The sequence below is a fragment of the Saccopteryx leptura genome, chromosome 3 (genome assembly GCF_036850995.1).
Source record: "Saccopteryx leptura isolate mSacLep1 chromosome 3, mSacLep1_pri_phased_curated, whole genome shotgun sequence".
NCBI lineage: Eukaryota > Metazoa > Chordata > Mammalia > Chiroptera > Emballonuridae > Saccopteryx > Saccopteryx leptura.
This window is the reverse complement of record NC_089505.1, coordinates 308,421,878-308,440,044: the sequence shown is the minus strand read 5'-3', so window position 1 is coordinate 308,440,044 and position 18,167 is coordinate 308,421,878. Positions and strand designations below refer to the sequence as shown.

Sequence of the window (18,167 nt, the reverse complement as noted above, 5' to 3'; positions counted from 1 at the left end):
GGCCCTGGCTGACTAGCTCAGCGGTAGAGCATCGGCCTGGCATGTGGAAGTCCCGGGTTCAATTCTTGGCCAGGACACACAGGAGAAGCGCCCATCTGCTTCTCCACCCCTCCCCCTCTACTTTCTCTCTCTCTCTCTTCCCCTCCCGCAGCCAAGGCTCCACTGGAGCAAAGTTGGCCTGGGCATTGAGGATGACTCCATGGCCTTTGCCTTAGGTGCTAGAATGGCTGTGGTTGCAGCAGAGCAACATCCTAGATGGGCAGAGCATTGCCCCCTAGTGGGCATGCCGGGTGGATTCCGGTCAGGCTCATGCAGGAGTCTGTCTCTCTGCCTCCCCGCTTCTCACTTCAGAAAAATACAAAAACAAAACAAAACAAAAACAATATCTTTTAAAACCCTCAAAGTAATATGCTTTTCAGGAGACAGGGCTGATTCATATGGAACTCAAGTATGTATATACTCAAGGTTTAGAACAGCGATTCTTATCACTTTTTTTGGATCATAAGCTCCTTTGAGGATCTAATGAACTGCTAGTGTCTCCTTCAGGGACAAGAGATTAAGAACCTTTGGTTTGGAGAAGTGGTGAAAGTAGCCTGCCTCTGTAGTGTTCCTGGCTTCCCCTCCTTTCTGCCACCAGATGCCCTTGCTGTAGTCATCCCCTCAGCAGACCATCCATCATCAGCTGGGCCTCAGTCTCCTTTGGTGTGATCCCTGCTCATTCAGACATCTTTTCCTGCTGCTTCTGTGACTTTCCTGGGTCACCTGTCGACTGGGTGTATCTAGTCTATGATGCCCAACTCCTTTCTTTCTTTCTTTCTTTCTTTCTTTCTTTCTTTCTTTCTTTCTTTCTTTCTTTCTTTCTTTCTTTCTTTCTTTCTTTCTTTCTTTCTTTCTTTCTTTCGAGAGGGAAGGAGGAAGAGTGAGAAGCATCAACTTGTAGTTGCTTTCTTTTTAGTTGTGTATTGATTGCTTCTCTTACATGCCTTGACTGGGGATTGGACCTTAGGCTCAAGCTAAGCTAGTGTTCCCTTGCTCAAGCCAACGACTATTGGACTCAAGCTGGCAACCTTTGGGTTGTGTGGATGATCCCCTGCTCCAGCTCTAGCCAGTGACCTTGGGATTTTAAACTGGTGACCTCAGTGTTCTAGGTTGATGCTTTATCCATTGCACCACCACTGGTCAGGTTCCCAGCTCTTCTTGGACCAACTCCTGCACCTTAACTTTGTGACTGTTTGGGCCGACCGACATTGAAATTTTTTGGGAGTAGGGTGCTTGGCCAGTAAGAATTGAGAACAAGGAGATAGACAAAGGGCCTCTTTCCTCTGTGTTGACAGTGAGAATGTCCCATTCTCCCTATAAAGATAAATTGTATAAGTATTTGAAAGAACCTACCTGGTCTCTTCAATAATTTTAGGGTTATCATCTTGGGAACTTTCTGGAGATGCATTTCCATTAGCAGTGTATCTCTGGGCATCAGAGAGAAAGACTAATTTTGGCTTACCCACCTGTGGGTAATAAATAGGAACTATGTGATGCATTGTTTCAACGTGACCTGTAACATACAAAGAAAGCATACATTCTTTGAAACTAATTAATTCAATTGTAAACATAGCATTAGACTATCTAAAATTATATTTTATGAAATGGAATTAAATAAAGTTAAATAGATCTATGGTAAAACCAATAAAAAAATTAATATCCAAGATAAAATACAATACACTTTCTTACATAAAATCCTACACAGAAAAGCCTATAGTTAACTCTCATAGACAAAATGGGTATACCAACATTAATATAAATATTAACTGCCCCTGAATTTTGCTATTCTGAGTTTATTTTTTCAGAGTGTTTACTTTAGGGAGTAGATTAGTCACATATAGTTTTTGGAATATGTTCATGCCTTTATTTTGGCACTTAACATTCCACATCATTGCAAGTCCTCTCCTTTTCTAGCAGTGATTTCCGTTTAAGTGGGGTCTGCCTTAATCAGTTTTAATTCCCAGAGGCTAGCATAGTCTGAGACACATTTAAGGTGCTCAATATATGTTTATTAAATAAATAAATGTTTCCATTAAATTTCTGTAAAAGCTAAGTACTAAAAGATAGGCATATATTTTGGATTTTGTTTGAGTGATTTTATTTTCAGTTTTGAGTTATATAGTTATATGGTTATATTTAGGATGACTTTTATTGCAAGATGCTTGAAGTCTGAGGTAATGATCCTTATACTCTTAGCATATATCTCTAATATAAGGCTCCAAATTTAGAAGCTATCAAAAATATGTAAAAGGTTAGGAAGTACAAAAATTATTCTCTTCATAAGAATTCCTGTTCACTTAGAGTGTATTTGGTTGTACTGAGTTTTCTTTAATCGAAAGATCTGAAAGTATATTGTAGATTTTAAAAACATGTATCTTCTATACTTTAATTTATGCTTTCTGTTTTTCTTGGGCAGTAATAATAGAGCCTTTGCATAAAGATCATATTGTAAGCTATTTTATCGGCCACATACCTAAGGATAGAGTTATGGTATGTTATATACATGTATCCAGGGATGTTACTGTTTTTAAGCCTGAGAGGCTCAGAGTGGTATCATTTGTTTGGATGGAGATGGCAAACATGTAGGAGGCCAGAGAGAATGGAGGGTATTTAGGGAGAATAAGGACTGCTGAGGAAAACTCACATAATTTTCTGTTGCAGCTAGTCAATGTTCAATTTTGATTTTATTTTAATTGCCCTTAAGGTCTATTTTCACCCTCCTCCCCTCCCCTCCCCTCCCCTCCCCTCCCCTCCCCTCCCTCCTTTCTTCCTTTCTTTTTCCTTTTTTCTCTCTTTCTCTTTCCTCCCCTTCCCTTCTTTCTTTCCTTCTCTCTTTCTCTCTTCCTTTTTAAGTGAGAGGAGGGGAGATAGTGACACAGGCTCCTGCATGTGCACCAACCAGGATCCACCCGGCAACCCCATTTAGGGCCAGTGTTCAGTACAGAGCTATTTTTAGTGCCTGAGACTGACGTGCTCAGACCAACCAAGCTACCGCAGTGCCTGGGGTGGATACTTGGACCAACTGACTGCGGGAGGGAAAGAGAGAAAGAAGGGGGAGGGGGAGAAAATCAGATGGTCACATTGCCTTTGTGCCCTGACCAGGAATCCATCCCAGGACTTCTATACACCAGACCGATGTTCTATCCACTGAGTCATCAGTCTATTTTTCAATATAGTAAACCATCTAATCTATTTGGACTCTTAAAAATTTCAAAGTTCTTTAATAATTTATCCCATTTTCTCCCTAGTTTCTCTTTATTTATAAAATATGTGTTTAACTGGTAGGGGATGTTGATGGTTAGGAGGTGTGTGCATGTGTGGGGGCAGCAGCTATCTGTACTAGCCTCTTAATGTTGCTGTGAACTTCAAACTGCGCTGTTCCTGTCTCCCTATCCTACCTCATCTCTCTCTCTCCCTTTCTTCCATATAATATATATGGGAGAATTAATATGTAAAATTTTAAAAATTATTTGTTTACATATCATATGTTTATACATTTGCAAATTTTACTAAATTTCCACTAAACTGAAGTATGGCAGGCATCACGTCCTTCTGTCTAAGCACACTTCAGCCATTCGTTACTAGAGTGGTCACTAGAAGCCAAAGCTGTTTCATGAAGTTAGAGGACTCTAATCACTATGCTACCTGCTATCTTTGTGACTTTAGTTATTTCATCTTTCTAAAACTCGGCTTTTTCATCTGCAGAATGGATATAATTGCCTCAGTTTATAATGATTAAATGCAAATAACGTGTATAAATATCTGAAATGTTTAGTGCAGTAAATATCAGCTCTCTTCTCATGCCCTCTATTCTTTAAAAAAAAATTTTTATTATTTTAGAGAAAGTGGTGGGAAGAGAGAGAGAGAAACATCTATTTGTTGTCCCCCTCACTCATTGATTGAGTACTTACTGTATGTGCCCTGACCTGGGATCGAACCTGCCATCTTAGCGTGTTGGAGGACACTAACCAACTGAGCTACCTGGCAAGGGCTTGTTCTCTATTTTTTGCCTCCTAGACTAGATTATTTTCTATTTTAAATTATTATCATAATTGGAACTTCAACAGGGTATGAAATAATACTCTGTACTATACAAAATTCCATATGGCTTAAAAAAAACTGTGGTAAGAACACTTAACATGAGATTTACCCTGCTGACAAAATTTTAAGTTTACAGTACGTTATTGTTGACTATATGTACAACTTTGTACAGCAGACCTCTACAGCTCATTCATCCTGCCTGACTGAAACCTGAGGCCCATTGGTTAGTAATCCTCATTTTCCCCTTCTTCGAGCCACTGGCAATGACTATTCCACTCTTTGATTCTATGAATTTGACTGTTTCAGATACCTTATGTAAATAGAAACATTCAGTATTTGTCTTTCTGTAAATGTCTTATTTCATTTAGCTTAATGTTCTCAAGATTTATCCATGTTGTCACATGTTGTAGAATTTCCTTCTGTTTTTAAGGCTGAATAGTATCAATATTTTATTGCGTGCATATGCTGCATTTTCTTTATTCCTCTTTCAATGGACAGTTAGGTTGTTTCCACATCTTAACCATTGTGAATAGTGCTGCACTGAACATGGGAGTGCCAATATCTCCTCAAGATGTTCAATTCTTTTGGGTAAATACCCAGAAGTGAGATTGCTGGGTCATATGGTAATTTTATTTTTAAATTTTAAGGCACTTGCATACTGTCTTTCATGGTAGCTGCACTATGTTGCATTTTACCAACTGTGTGCAAGGATTCCAATCTATCCACATCCTCACCAACATTTGCCTTTTATTTTTTTGGTAACAGCCTTTCTGAGAGGTGTGAGGTGATAAGTCATTTTGGTTTCGATTTGCATTTTCCTGTTGATAACTAACATTGAGCATTTTTTATATACCCATTGGCCATGTGTAGATCTTCTTTAGAGTTATGTCCAAGTTCCTAGCCCATTTTTCAAATTGAGTCATTAATTTTTTTAGTATTGAGTAGTAGGAGTTCCTTTTTATCTTCGAAACTTAATCCATATCAGATAAAGGCAGTCTCTGGGTTACAAACAAGATAGGTTCTGTAGGTTTGTTCTTAAGTTGAATTTGTATGTAAGTTGGAACAGGTACGTTTATTTATTAGACAGATGTTTGCCTTAACATAGTATTTATTTTTACCTTTCTATGCATATAAATACTTATTTTCAAATCTAGATTTGAAAGGCAATCCCACTCTGTAGATTGCCTTTTCACTCTGTTGTTTCCTTTGCTGTGCAGAAGCTTTTTAGTTTGTCTCACTTATTTATTTTGTTTTTGTTGCCTGTACTTTTGGTGTCATATCAATGAAATTATTGCCAAGATTAATGTCATGAAGCTTCCCCCTATGTTTTCTTGCAGGAGTTTTACAGATTTACGTCTTATATTTAAGACTTTAATCTACTTTGAGTTTATTCTTTTATATGGTGTAAAAATGGTTCAATTTCATTTTTTTGAATGTGGTTATCCAGTTTTTGCAACTGTGGTAGAAGAGACTATCCTTTCTCCATTATACATTCTTGACACCCTTGTTGAAGATCAGTTGATCATTGATTTGTGGATTTACTTTTGAGTTTTCTGTTCTGTTCCATATATTTATATGTCTGTCTTATGCCAGTACCATATGTTTTGATTTTCGTAGTTTTGTAACATAGTTTGAAATCAGGAAGTATGATGCCTTCAGCTTTGTTCTTTTTTTCAAGGTTGATCTGGCTATTTTGTGGTTCTATATGAATTTTAGAATTGTTTTTTTCTATTTCTGTGAAAAATGCCATTGAAATTTTTATAGAGATTGCATTGAATCCATGGGCCACTCTGGGTAAAAGGACCATTTTGACAATATTAAATCTTCCTATTTATGAACATAGGAATATTAAATCTTCCTGTCTATGAACATAAGATGTCTTTCCCTTTGTTTTTTTGTTTTAAAATTTTTCATTATTGTTTTGTAGTTTTCAGTAAACAATTCTGTTATCTCCTTAGTTAAGTTTATTCTTAGGAATTTTATTCTTTTCATGCTATTGTAAGTGGAATTGTTTTCCTAATTTCCTTTTCAGATAGTTGTTAGTGCATCTATATTGCTTTAAGAATTGCTTTTGTTAATTAATTGGGGCCACCCAAGATTATAAAGTAGTAAGGATTTTGTTGATAAAATTAAATAACAGTATAACTTTTAAAGGTTATAAACTTTCAGCCACCTTATATTATTTTGTTGAATTTTATTGGAGAACTTAAACATTAATTGATCTAATTTTGTCTGAATTAGGAAGAGTTTGTAAAATCTATTAAGATGATGGGAATTTTGTTATTTTTAAAATTAAAAATTTGAGAGTGAGGGCTGGTGTTGCATTTTGTGTGTACTTCAATATTAATAAGATACTTTGGCATCTTTGGTGTAATCTTGAAAATATATAAGTCCTTATTCTGGGTCTCATCCTACCCCTCACAGCCAGCCAGGGATAAACACGGGAGAAGAAATGCCTTCTGTCCATTTTAAAGATTTCAGATCTTGAGCAATTCATGTTGTCAACACAGTTCATCATTTATGAGTATACTGTCAGCTCAGAAAGTTCTATTTTTTAAATGATTTTCCACAGTTTATATTCAATGGACACAATATGGCAAAATCATCAGACTCTATGCCTTTCCCCCTCTGCTTCTCCTCACCTCAGCCTCCTTGTCCTAGACTGATATGCTCTTAGAATGTGCTATTCATGCATAATGCCTTACTACATTGTTCTGGTTGTTCTTTCCCTATTCCCCTGGCCTAACCCTCTTCTGTGCCCCCATCCTCCTTTAACTGTGGAACAAGAAGACTATTAGCATTCAAACAGTATTGTGGCATGGAGGAAGGGGCGCATTCCAATGTGTTGACTACAGAGTCTATGAAGAGTGAATTCTAGGATGTTCCCCAATATGATAAAGATAATTGTTAACCACTACACTTAGCTACATTTAGTTGCATTACTTAGGAAAGGGAGATTGGCATATCCTTGGTAAAAACCACCTTAGGCATATTATAATAAAAATATGTAAGTGTTGGGGTATGTACTTAAGAAAGGGGACAGGCCACAGAGTATAGGCCAAGGATGTGGTTGTGATACATTTTTATTTTGTATCCTGATGAAAAATGTAATTTTTGCATTGTTGCTAAACAAATATAATAGTGATTTAGGCTTCATACTTTACATAGCTGATTGTTGTTTCACCATTTACATAACTAATATCATGCACTTCTGCCAGGTATAAAAGTACACATTTCCCCCCACCCTTCTGGCTCTCTGTTTACACAGCTGACACAGACTCAGCAGGACCAAGCACAGGATTAGCTGATAGTGGCTACTGTTTTCTAATATAAACATTTTAGGTTTAATTTCCTAGGAATTGTAAATAAGTTAAAAAATGGAAAACCTTAAACAAAATCTAAAGAAAACTTCCTTATTTCTCGACCCTTTTTTTCATTGAGTAAAATACTCCCTTTGCTAGTAGAAGTGGTCACCTAATAAATGACAGCCTACTTACTTATGCATGAGTTACTTGCTTCCACTTTTTTACTGTTCCTTTTCTTGCTGATTTTCTTGGCATCTTTGGATGCTTTCCAGTTTATTAAAAATTGTCTTTCCATGGTTTTAATTTCTTTTCCATCAAGAAATTCTAGAAAAAAAAATATGTTAAAAATACAATATATAAATGTCAGCATATAGGTAAAATATATATACTTCTGATGTAGGGCACACAAACTTGTTATACTATATGCTGAAATAAATATATTTTTAAAATACCTTATTTACACAACTTCTATATTTTTTTAGATTTTAATTTTAATTATTTTTTTCTGATTTCAAAAAGTATGTGCTTATTATAAACAACTGAAAAACATTATGAAAAAAACATAAAAAAGTCTCTAATTACTATTCATACCTCTCCTACCCATTACTGACAAAGATAATCACTGTAAACAAAGTATGGTCACCCTTATAGGGTCATATGTAAATTATATTATTATTTTAAAAAATAAAAATGTCATATGTGACAAAATTAAATATTTTCTATTTATTTAAAGAATAATATAGTTCTTAGGAAAAAACAAAACATTTTATCTTAAAGTGGGTAAGAAGTTTTATGTATTCAACATAGTATTTTAAAAGTATATATATTAATAATGATTATTTGTATCCTAGAATATAGTTTATAATAAGAATAATCCACATAGCTGGCCCTTTGGTTCTATGAAGTGAGATTTCAGCTATCTTTACATTTTGTTCCTTTTAAAAATTTTTTTTGAAAATTGAGCATCTTAAATTATACAAATAATTTTTGTATGTTTTAAGATATTTGGAGAATTCAAAAACATGGAAAAAGAAAAAAATTGAACATTGTCTATATTCCACAACCAGAAATAATCACTAAAAATCACTGATAAGACTTTGTGTGTGTGTATGTGTGTGTGTATATATATATATATTTTGTGTATGTGTGTGTGAGACAGAGACAGAGAGAGATAGAGAGAGGGACAGATAAGGACAGAAAGACAGGAAGGAGAGAGATGAGAAGCACCAGTTCTTTGTTGTGGCACCTTAGTTGTTCATTAATTGCTTTCTCATATTTGCCTTTACCGAGGCCTACAGCAGACTGAGTGACCCCTTGCTCAAGCCAGCGACCTTGGACTCAAGCTGGTGAGTCTTGCTCAAACCAGATGAGCCCACACTCAAGCCGGTGGCCTTGGGGTTTTGAACCTGGGACCTCTGCATCCCAGTCTGACGCTCTATCCACTGCACCACTGCCTGGTCAGGCAAGACTTAGTATGTTTCTTAGCATTTTTTTTCTGTGTATGTATATAGATGTATTTTATAAAATTGGAATTCGCAATTTATATAACATAACAGTCTACTTTTTAATATTGTATTGTGAGCATTTTACCATGTTTTTCTTTAAACACAATTTTTAATAATTTTAGATAGTATTCTATTGTATATGGCTATACTATAAAATTATAACATATTTTATGTGACCTTTTTTAATCATGAATACAGGTACCCTTCATTTAATGTAAAGACTATCTTTTCTAGCAATATTAATTTAGATAGCAGTTTTTTAAATTAAATATATATTTTCTGTCATCATTCATGTAATGTCTTCTGCTAGATTTCAGAATGTAAAAAGGATGTAGTAATATTTTTGGGGTCAGAATCTTACAGGGAAAAATGAAAATATCATGATAAAATTTTAATTGTACTACTAAAAATATTAATGTTGCCACTTAAATATGATCTGTAATATTGTTATACCTAAAATCAAGTGATGAAACTTAAAATATAAACTAGAATTATAAACTCTAGAAGTATAATTGTTTCTATAGCTTCCCATTTACTTATTTTAACTGAATAATAGCACTTTCCAAATTATAGTGTAAGAAATTGGCTAAATGTTTTATCATCACTTATCTTAGTACTTATAACTTTACATTAAAAGACATTCTTTTATGCTCAATTTTCCTAACCACTTGTCTTTATTACTGTCTTTCCAGATGTTTTTATTAATAATCATATAATTTATTAGTATGTTTTTGGATGTGATATGTGTAAATCAATACATATTTTTAGAACAGCTATTATCAAGGTAAGGAATGAAACATCCAGGTCTTTTGCCCTGGTCCCATTTCCTTGCGTTCATGTTCCAGACAAAGCTGAGGAATGACAAGAAGACTCTATGCCTCAGTGAACCTGATTCCATCTCACTTTTAGTAAATTATCTTATTTGAGCTTATTAGGTATAGAAGTGGTTCAGGAGGGGAAGCCAGGTAATGGACACAAGATTAGAGGTCTGTTTCAATGAATTGATTTCAACACAAAATTTGCTTCTACTTATACTAAGTAAACCAAGTGTGTGGATTGTCATTCTATTTGGTATAAGGACTGGGTTACTTACAAAACAGAAAATAGCTCTCAATAGTTCTTTTTACTAGGACCCATCAAACCAGGCCCTCAGTTAACTTTGTGGGTGTTTTTTGTTTTTCATTTAGGAAAAAGAAGGAAATTAAAATAAGACAAGCTAAAATCAAAGAGAATTTGTTATATATGTATATTGCATAGAAAAAGACAGAAAGTACATGCATGAAAATGTTACTAGCAAATTTATGGCAGCATTATGAATGATATTTATCTTCTTTTCTATATTTTCTAGAAGAAATATATATTATTTGTATAATCAAAATACATTATAGTAAAGATTTATTTTTTTTAAACTTTGAATAAATTCTCTTTATTTGGAAATCACTACACTTACCTCTATGTCTTTTACAGTATCACCTATGGTACAGTGTCATGACAAATGTTTCCAGAAATGGTTCGTGAACATTGGAAGATTCTTAATTATCAAACATTAATTATCAACTAACACAATTGTGTGCGGTGGACAAAGAGGGGACGAGACAGACAGTTGGGGGCTGGTACATAGAAGAATTATCTGTAGAGCTTTTAAAAGAATACAGGGCTATTCTCTGTTCCCCATATTGGCTGGTGGGGTAGAGGGTGGGCAGAGCATGACCCTCACATATGTATTGTGCTAAACTGTCTTGGATTTTTCTGACTTGCCCTCTGTCAATCCCTTCCTCCCCCAAGAGAATCACTGCACTAGCATTATGATTAATCAGAGTTTACTACAGCTGCGGGCTTTGAGTAGTTTTGCCATACATTAGTTTTTAACACATGTCACAGAAGTTATGATATAGGAAGCCAGCTCATGAACCTCCTTTATGAGAAGGCAGTGCTTGTCTCTCTCATGCTGTATAACCTGGCCCTATGCTGGTCCATTTCCCCCATATAGTGCACATTCAGGAACGTTACTATTTGTCATAAAGACTCCCCACCCTGCTCCACTTTCAAATAAAGGAAACTCTTGTATGTTTTCAGGGTATCATTTGGCAAATGTCAGCAGTGAAAACCTTGATCAACTTTATCTAAGGAGCTGAGAGCTAAAAAGTCTCAGGATCTTCATAGAAATTTGGCAAAAGGTAAGCAAGTTCTACACATTTATGACTAACCATTTTTGTTCATAACAGCCACATTTACTTTTTTAAAGAAAGAGTATCTGGTGCCTCTATTATTATTTCTGAACAGCAGATTTTTTTTTATGCTTCATTCCTCAATTTTAACCTTTGCTGTTATTTAAAAATATTGAATTTAAACTTGACTGTTTTTATAGATCCAGATGTCATATTTCTGAAGGCTTGCTGCTAAATTAGCTAAAAAATTATATTAATATAACTGTGTACCCAGTGATTTGGAGACCAATATCAGTCTGTCTCTGTATTTTGGTTTGAGACAAACAGGATTTCCATTTAGATCCATTTTCCACAGCTTCATCAACTTGTTCAGTAAAAATTCCAAATCCTATAATTATAGAAGAAAAAGACACAAATATTTTATAATTATCAGGATTTCCTTTGTTCATTTAACTGTTTATAAAGGTAATTACTGCTTTTTATGGAGTTGTAGCTCAGTGCTAGGTACTTAAAAGGTGTTCCGTAAATCATTTTTGGATAAAATGGTCTATACTAACCACAGAGGGGCTAAAGAGAAGGTAGTAAGTGATGGGACCCTGGTTCTTTTTTTTTTTTTTTGGTATTTTTCTGAAGCTGGAAATGGGGAGAGACAGTCAGACAGACTCCCGCATGCGCCCGACCGGGATCCACCCGGCACGCCCACCAGGGGTGACGCTCTGCCCACCAGGGGGCGATGCGACGGGCGTCGCTCTGCCGCAACCAGAGCCACTCTAGCGCCTGGGGCAGAGGCCACAGAGCCATCCCCAGCGCCCGGGCCATCTTTGCTCCAATGGAGCCTTGGCTGCGGGAGGGGAAGAGAGAGACAGAGAGGAAGGAGGGGGGGGGGGGGGTGGAGAAGCAAATGGGCGCTTCTCCTGTGTGCCCTGGCCGGGAATCGAACCCGGGTCCCTCGCATGCCAGGCCGACGCTCTACCACTGAGCCAACCGGCCAGGGCTGGGACCCTGGTTCTTTGTCTTAGTCTCTTAAATGGATCCAGCCTGCAGTTTGGAAAAAACCTGTGCCCCTCTGGCCGTCCATTCTGCAGAAGATGCCTTATTCTTAGTGAAGCTTATGGAAGGTTCCAGATTAAGGCAATCAAGGAGTAGTGAGTAAGCAGTCCATTGGCATTGCAAGACATGTATATATATTTGCTTTTATTTAAAGAATGCATATTCATTAAAAAAATATAAAATTATCAAAGGGAAATAGGAGAAAAAAGTCGCTTTGCATGCTTATCACCAAAGGTCACTTTCAGTGTGCCATCATACATCCTTCCAGCCTCCTTTTTTGAGCACAAGGATTTCTTTAACTGTCATGTGGGTACAGTTTTGTTTTAGGTATATCATAAACATTTCTCTGTTTTTATAGCTTATAAGAAAGTGAGATAATTGATGTTTCAAGGAATAATTAAGTTATTCCACAGCCTACAATCCAAAATGTAAGAAAAACAGATTAATGGCAGTTAAGAACCAGCTCTCTGTTTGCCCTCCTTACCTCCTCTTTCTCCCTGTTTGGGTTTCTTTTGTCATCACCATTATTTTCTCCAGTGCCTTGTTTTTTGTCATTCCTTTCCTTGCTTTCTCTCTTTCTTCATTTTTATTTTCATTAAAAAAATATTTTATTGATTGATTTTAGAGAGAGGAGAGAGAGAGAGGAAGAGAGGAGGAGTCAAAGCATCCACTCATACTACTTGCTTCTCATATGTGTCTTGACCAGGTGAGCCCAGGGTTTCGAGCTGGTGAACTCTGCATTCCAAATTGATGCTATATCCACTGCGCCACCACAGGTCAGGCATCATATTTCAATATGGATATTTTATTTAGCTATTTAATGGAAGTGAAATATACTTGGAGCATTTCTAATATATGTCACACAGTTCTATTTTTAATTTAAAAATCAGTTTATAATGAATTACTCAAAACAAGCAATGCAAAACTGTTTTTTTCTCTATAGCCTTCAATTGATTTTAAAAAGTTCAATGGCCTTAGGCAAAATAACAAAGGAAAGATTTACCACCTTTAATAGGGCAAAAACATTACTTTAAAGCAAATATCTTGCTGATAATAAAAATAAAAGTTGATAATTAATTCTGTGGAGAACTCTCTGGTTTTCAGAGCACGGCCATATATAGGATCTTGTACATATTTAGGGGGAGCTCCTTAGACTATGGAGGTGAGCATTGCAGAGTTGATCAACAATCCAGAGGGTAGTAGCGCACAAACACCCTAGTCTTCCATTTTTTTCTTAAACCAAGACCCAGATTATCATAGGGCATAAGGGAAAATTAGGAAATACAAATTATAGATTAATTCATACATGTTCTAAATTGCAAAGCTGAAACTAATTGATAATCCATTGCCTGGTATTTTTACTCCCTATATCACTTTCTCACCTTATTAAAGCCTGGCCCAGTAGTTCTATTTAACCTATTTGTACCTTTCATCTTATTTTTTGCTTGATCCATAATTATTATTGCGTAGATACTTTATTTTTTCATTTTTAGAAAAAATTCTTGTAGTAAGACTGCATTTATTCTTTAGATTTTAGAAAAGTTTTTTTTAAAACCAGGAAGCTTTGACATTTGTTCTCTTCCACATGAAAAATCTCCACAAATTCTTTCATATCATGAAGATAACAAATTTGGGCCATGCAGCTATGCACCTGCATCTACATGAAGAAAAGCTATCTTCGGGAAATAATTGCAAGGACAGTTGGGTGTCTGGACCCACTGCAGAGTACCTGGTAGGTCCTTTAATCTTCTTGAGACTAATATCTTCCTGCAAAATGGTAAAAGTACTTCCAGTGCTGCTTACTTCATTATTCTACAAAAATACTTATTGAACCATGGGCTAAGTTCCGTGCTAGACTCTAAGGTATCCAAACAAATAATATGAAAAATAGGAATTGTTAAAAAAAATACTGTCATTGGCCTGGGGCGCTGAGTATGGCTCTATGGAGCCTCTGCCTCAGGCACTAAAAATAGCTTGATTGGGAGCATGGCCCCAGACAGACGGAGCATTGGCTCCAGACAGCGGCTGCTGGGTGGATCCTGGTTGGGGTGCATGCGGGAGTCTGTCTCTCTATTTCTCCTCCTCTCACTTGGAAGAAGAAAAAGAAAATGCTAGCAATCCCAAACTTCCTGGCACTGCTACTTACTGTTTGACCTCAGGCAAGCCTGTGTCCTCATTTATAAAGTGAGGATAATTAGGATTAGTGCCATGGCATATAAATTCTTGTAACAAAGCTGGTAATACAAATGTGTTAATTCTTTGTCTCTTTGCCTATCCTTCTACCCCTTAGCTAATTTTCTTTCTCTTAATTTTGGTGAATGGAGAACAAAATTTGTTTAAGAAAGAATAAGCTTTGACCCATTGACATGTAGTTGACTTATAAGAAAGCCCTCTTCAAAAGTTATAACTTCATCCTTTAGTCCTGAGTTTTGGACTATACTCTCTCTACAGCATTTGTCTTACAATGTTTGATAGAGCCATAATTATCTTGTTTTATGTGAGAGTTCCTCTGTATTTCTCTTAGTCTAAAAAAAATCTCTAAGGAAGAAATTGTGTATTGCAATTTTTTAGTGTTGAATATAATACCCCATCATCCAAAAGGTAATAATAACAATTTGAGAACTTTAAATTTATATAGATAAAAAGGTCCTGGAGAGTTTTGTTAATTGTTCCTCACTTGATAAATGACCCTCGACATACTCCCTCCAGTGCATGTTTATTTAAGACTAAACTAATCCTGTGCTGAAATATGATTACTCTTTGGATACGCTCTGGTTGTTCATTGCCTTCCTGTCTTTAATAAAATGCTTTCACTTTCTTCAATAAGTTACTAAAGGGAGCAGACACTTTTCTGGACAGTCTCTGTTTGATAAATGATCATGTCATGCTATCACTTAGAGGAGAGCTGCAAGATCCTGAGGAGTTGACTCTGTTTCGCAGAGCTCCTGCACGGGCGCCGGTGGCACCGACCGTGCTCCCTCTACAATTAGTGATGGCCACTGATGAACCTGTGTGTGACCAGCACGCTCCACTCTTTATCGAAAATGTCTGGCCCAACTGTCCTAACTAAATCTAAAGACAGCCATTTGTCATCCCCCTGACTTCCTGTCATCATCTGCCTGGGAAAATCTATAATTTTGGGCTTGTTCCTGACTAAACTGTGGAGGGAATAAATTCATCTTCGGGTTACTCTGCTTGTCAGGATCAATATTGAGCAGAGGTTGAATAAATTAGAAACTGGGAAAACATGACAGGCCATAGTGGTGTGTTCGTTTCTGTCTTATAAATCAAATATTTAGTTTATATAAGAGGCAAACATGTCAAATTTTTTAGTTCCACCATTCATTCTGAAGATGCTTTACCTCATGATGAATAGCCATCTGAAAACCAATGAAATAAATCACTAATATATCTGCCTGTGAGATAAACTTTTCAGATCATTTTATTAGCTTAGCAAACTTCGCAGACATAAAAACTGTAGGTATTGATTAAAATTATTTTGTTCCTTCATGTCTTTATACATTTTTGTTACCATGATATTTATTTGATTTAATAATGTCAGCAAGCTACATAATGTTGGCACTATTGAAGTTCATGGTTCATCCAACTATTTGGAGATATGCAAGAGTTTTATTGTAAATGGTCATTCAAGTATCTAATATTGCATTTTTTTTAATTGATTTAAGTGAAAGAGGAAGGGGAGAGAGAGAGAGAAAGAAACACTGATTTTTTGTTCCACTTATACATGCATTCATTGGTTGAGTCTTGCATGTGCCCTGACCGGGGATTGAACCTGCAGCTTGGATCCAAGGTCGCTGGCTCCAGCAAGGGGTTACTCAGTCTGCTGAAGGCCCGCGGTCAAGGCACATATGAGAAAGCAATCAATGAACAACTAAGGTATCGCAATGCGCAATGAAAAACTAATGATTGATGCTTCTCATCTCTCTTTTCCTGTCTATCTGTCCCTGTCTGTCCCTCTCTCTGACTCTCTCTCTGTCTCTGTAGAAAAAATAAAATAAAAAACAAAAACAAAAAACGATGCTATCCCTGGAAAACTGTTGCCCGAGTAGGGCATAAAGCAACCTATTTACTAGAGGAAAAAGCCCAAAGCCTGTGTGGTGACAGTGCTATAAAACCTCCCCATCATGCATCCCCTTGATTCCCAAGCACATGTGCACCCTCTGGAGACCAAGAGAAGGTATCCCTGAGGCAGACCATCAGGGACCAATTCACTTTCTTCCTTTTTTGTCATCTACATCTATTCCATGCAGTGTCTTTTTTTTCCTTCCCTGGACCAGAGCAGAATGTAAAATCATAGCTATTGATAGAAAAATATTTTTCTCCTATAACCCACTATGTGCTTCATTTATATGCAGATACTTTACAAAAAAGCAATGCTCATGTTGATGATAATTGTAAATCATCTGTTACACTATGGAAGGACCATCTACAATATGTGTGAGAAGAATGACCAGATTTTGTGGTATGCCACACTGAGCACTTCATCATACTCTTCCCATAGTAGGCAGTCTCATCCATGATGGCACTTTCAGTGACCACTTAACCAATTTGCTGAGGAATCCCACATTCTACTATGTGAGCTCTGGCCTCATACATCCAATTATCTACCTGACATTTTCTACAGAACATTTTAAAGGCATCTCACACTTGACCATAACTCATGTTCTTCTTCTTCCCCAAACCTGACTCTTGAGTTCCCTATTTTTTACAGCAAAGCAAAAACCTGACTCTTGACCTCTCTCCCTCGTACATTCCTTACATCACCAAGTCCTGTCCACATTACTTTCTAAACAGCTCTCCAATCTGTTCATTCACTTCATTTTCATCCCCACCCTATTCAAGTTTTCAGCATCTCTCACTTCCTAGCTAGCTTGGCCTCTTCCAAACTATTCTCCACACTATAGCCATGCTGATCTTTCAAAATGCTAATCTATAATTACTTCACCCTGGCTTAAACAACTTTAGTGGCTCCCCATTGTTCTTAGGATAAAGACAAACCTCTCTATTATGACCTATGTAACTTCCACCCACCAATTTATATATTTGTACTATGGTTCACATTCATTCTCTCTGCTTCCTATCCCTCTTTTTTTGCCATGTTTCATTTGCCTCAGAGCCTTTGCATATGCTATTCTGTGTACCTGGTAAGCCCTTCTCTTCTGTCAGAGCACAGCTCAGCAATTCCTTCCGAAGGGATGCTTTCACTGAGCTCCCTAACTAAGCAAATTCCCCTATGATAGGCTTTCAGAGCCACATAGTTCTTGTACTACTTGCCACAGATGCATTCTTACATTTTTTTTTACCTGATGTTTCTCTTCCCTTCAATGCTGAGAGCTCTTCAAGGCCAGGGACTGTATCTGTTTTTGCTATCTAGCAAATGTTACCACATGGTAGGTATTTTGAATGGATGGATAAGAAGAAATGAATGAATGCATAGATGAATGGATCTGAGGTTAGAAGCAGGGCAGGAATTATAAAGGAGGAATTGTATGGAATCATTTTGAAAAATTTGTTTTGAGGGGCTGCATATATGGAAAGAGAAAGACAGGATTTAGCGTCTCTTCTTTCATTTCCTCCTGTTCTCCTCCACTATCCTCACTTCCCCCTCCACTACCCCAGGTCTCTGCACAGTACCAGCTTCAGACTAGTGAATAGGAGAAATGAGGGTAGGGCTAGATCCTGGAGGAAGTTGTCCTGGGCAGCTATGGGTCTGTAGAAGTGAGAGAAAAGGGAATAAAATCTGAGGCAGCAGAAACGACAGAAGCCCCCTGGCCAACCAACTTTTTCCAGGTCCTTATCATGGGCCGCTGTCTCTAATGTTGCAACCCTCTGCAGCTCTAGGCTAGGGCATGGGCATTGTGTAGGAATGTCTATTTCTCAGGGACCCACTTCTCTCTCTTCTTTTTCCTTTTCTCATTCCTCCCACAGAGCTTCAGGATTTCAGTAGTCATGGCAGTACTTTTCCTTGTTATTTCTGTTCCTTTTAATTTCTCTTAAATATCTTTGTCATTGCTCAAACTAGAATCTTGGAAGATTAA

At 36.8% G+C, this 18,167-nt stretch overlaps 1 protein-coding gene across 1 annotated transcript in view; it reads right to left on the bottom strand.

Moving 5' to 3' along the window:
* PPP1R42 (protein phosphatase 1 regulatory subunit 42) overlaps nucleotides 1-18,167 on the bottom strand; it is a 49,776-nt gene that overhangs the window by 5,725 nt on the left and 25,884 nt on the right. The window contains exons 6-8 of the mRNA XM_066372443.1: nucleotides 11,329-11,446; nucleotides 7,578-7,709; nucleotides 1,393-1,552 (exon numbers count right to left, since the gene is read on the bottom strand). Of these exons, the coding sequence (XP_066228540.1) occupies nucleotides 1,393-1,552; nucleotides 7,578-7,709; nucleotides 11,329-11,446 (410 nt within the window). The remainder of the gene's footprint in view (nucleotides 1-1,392; nucleotides 1,553-7,577; nucleotides 7,710-11,328; nucleotides 11,447-18,167) is intronic.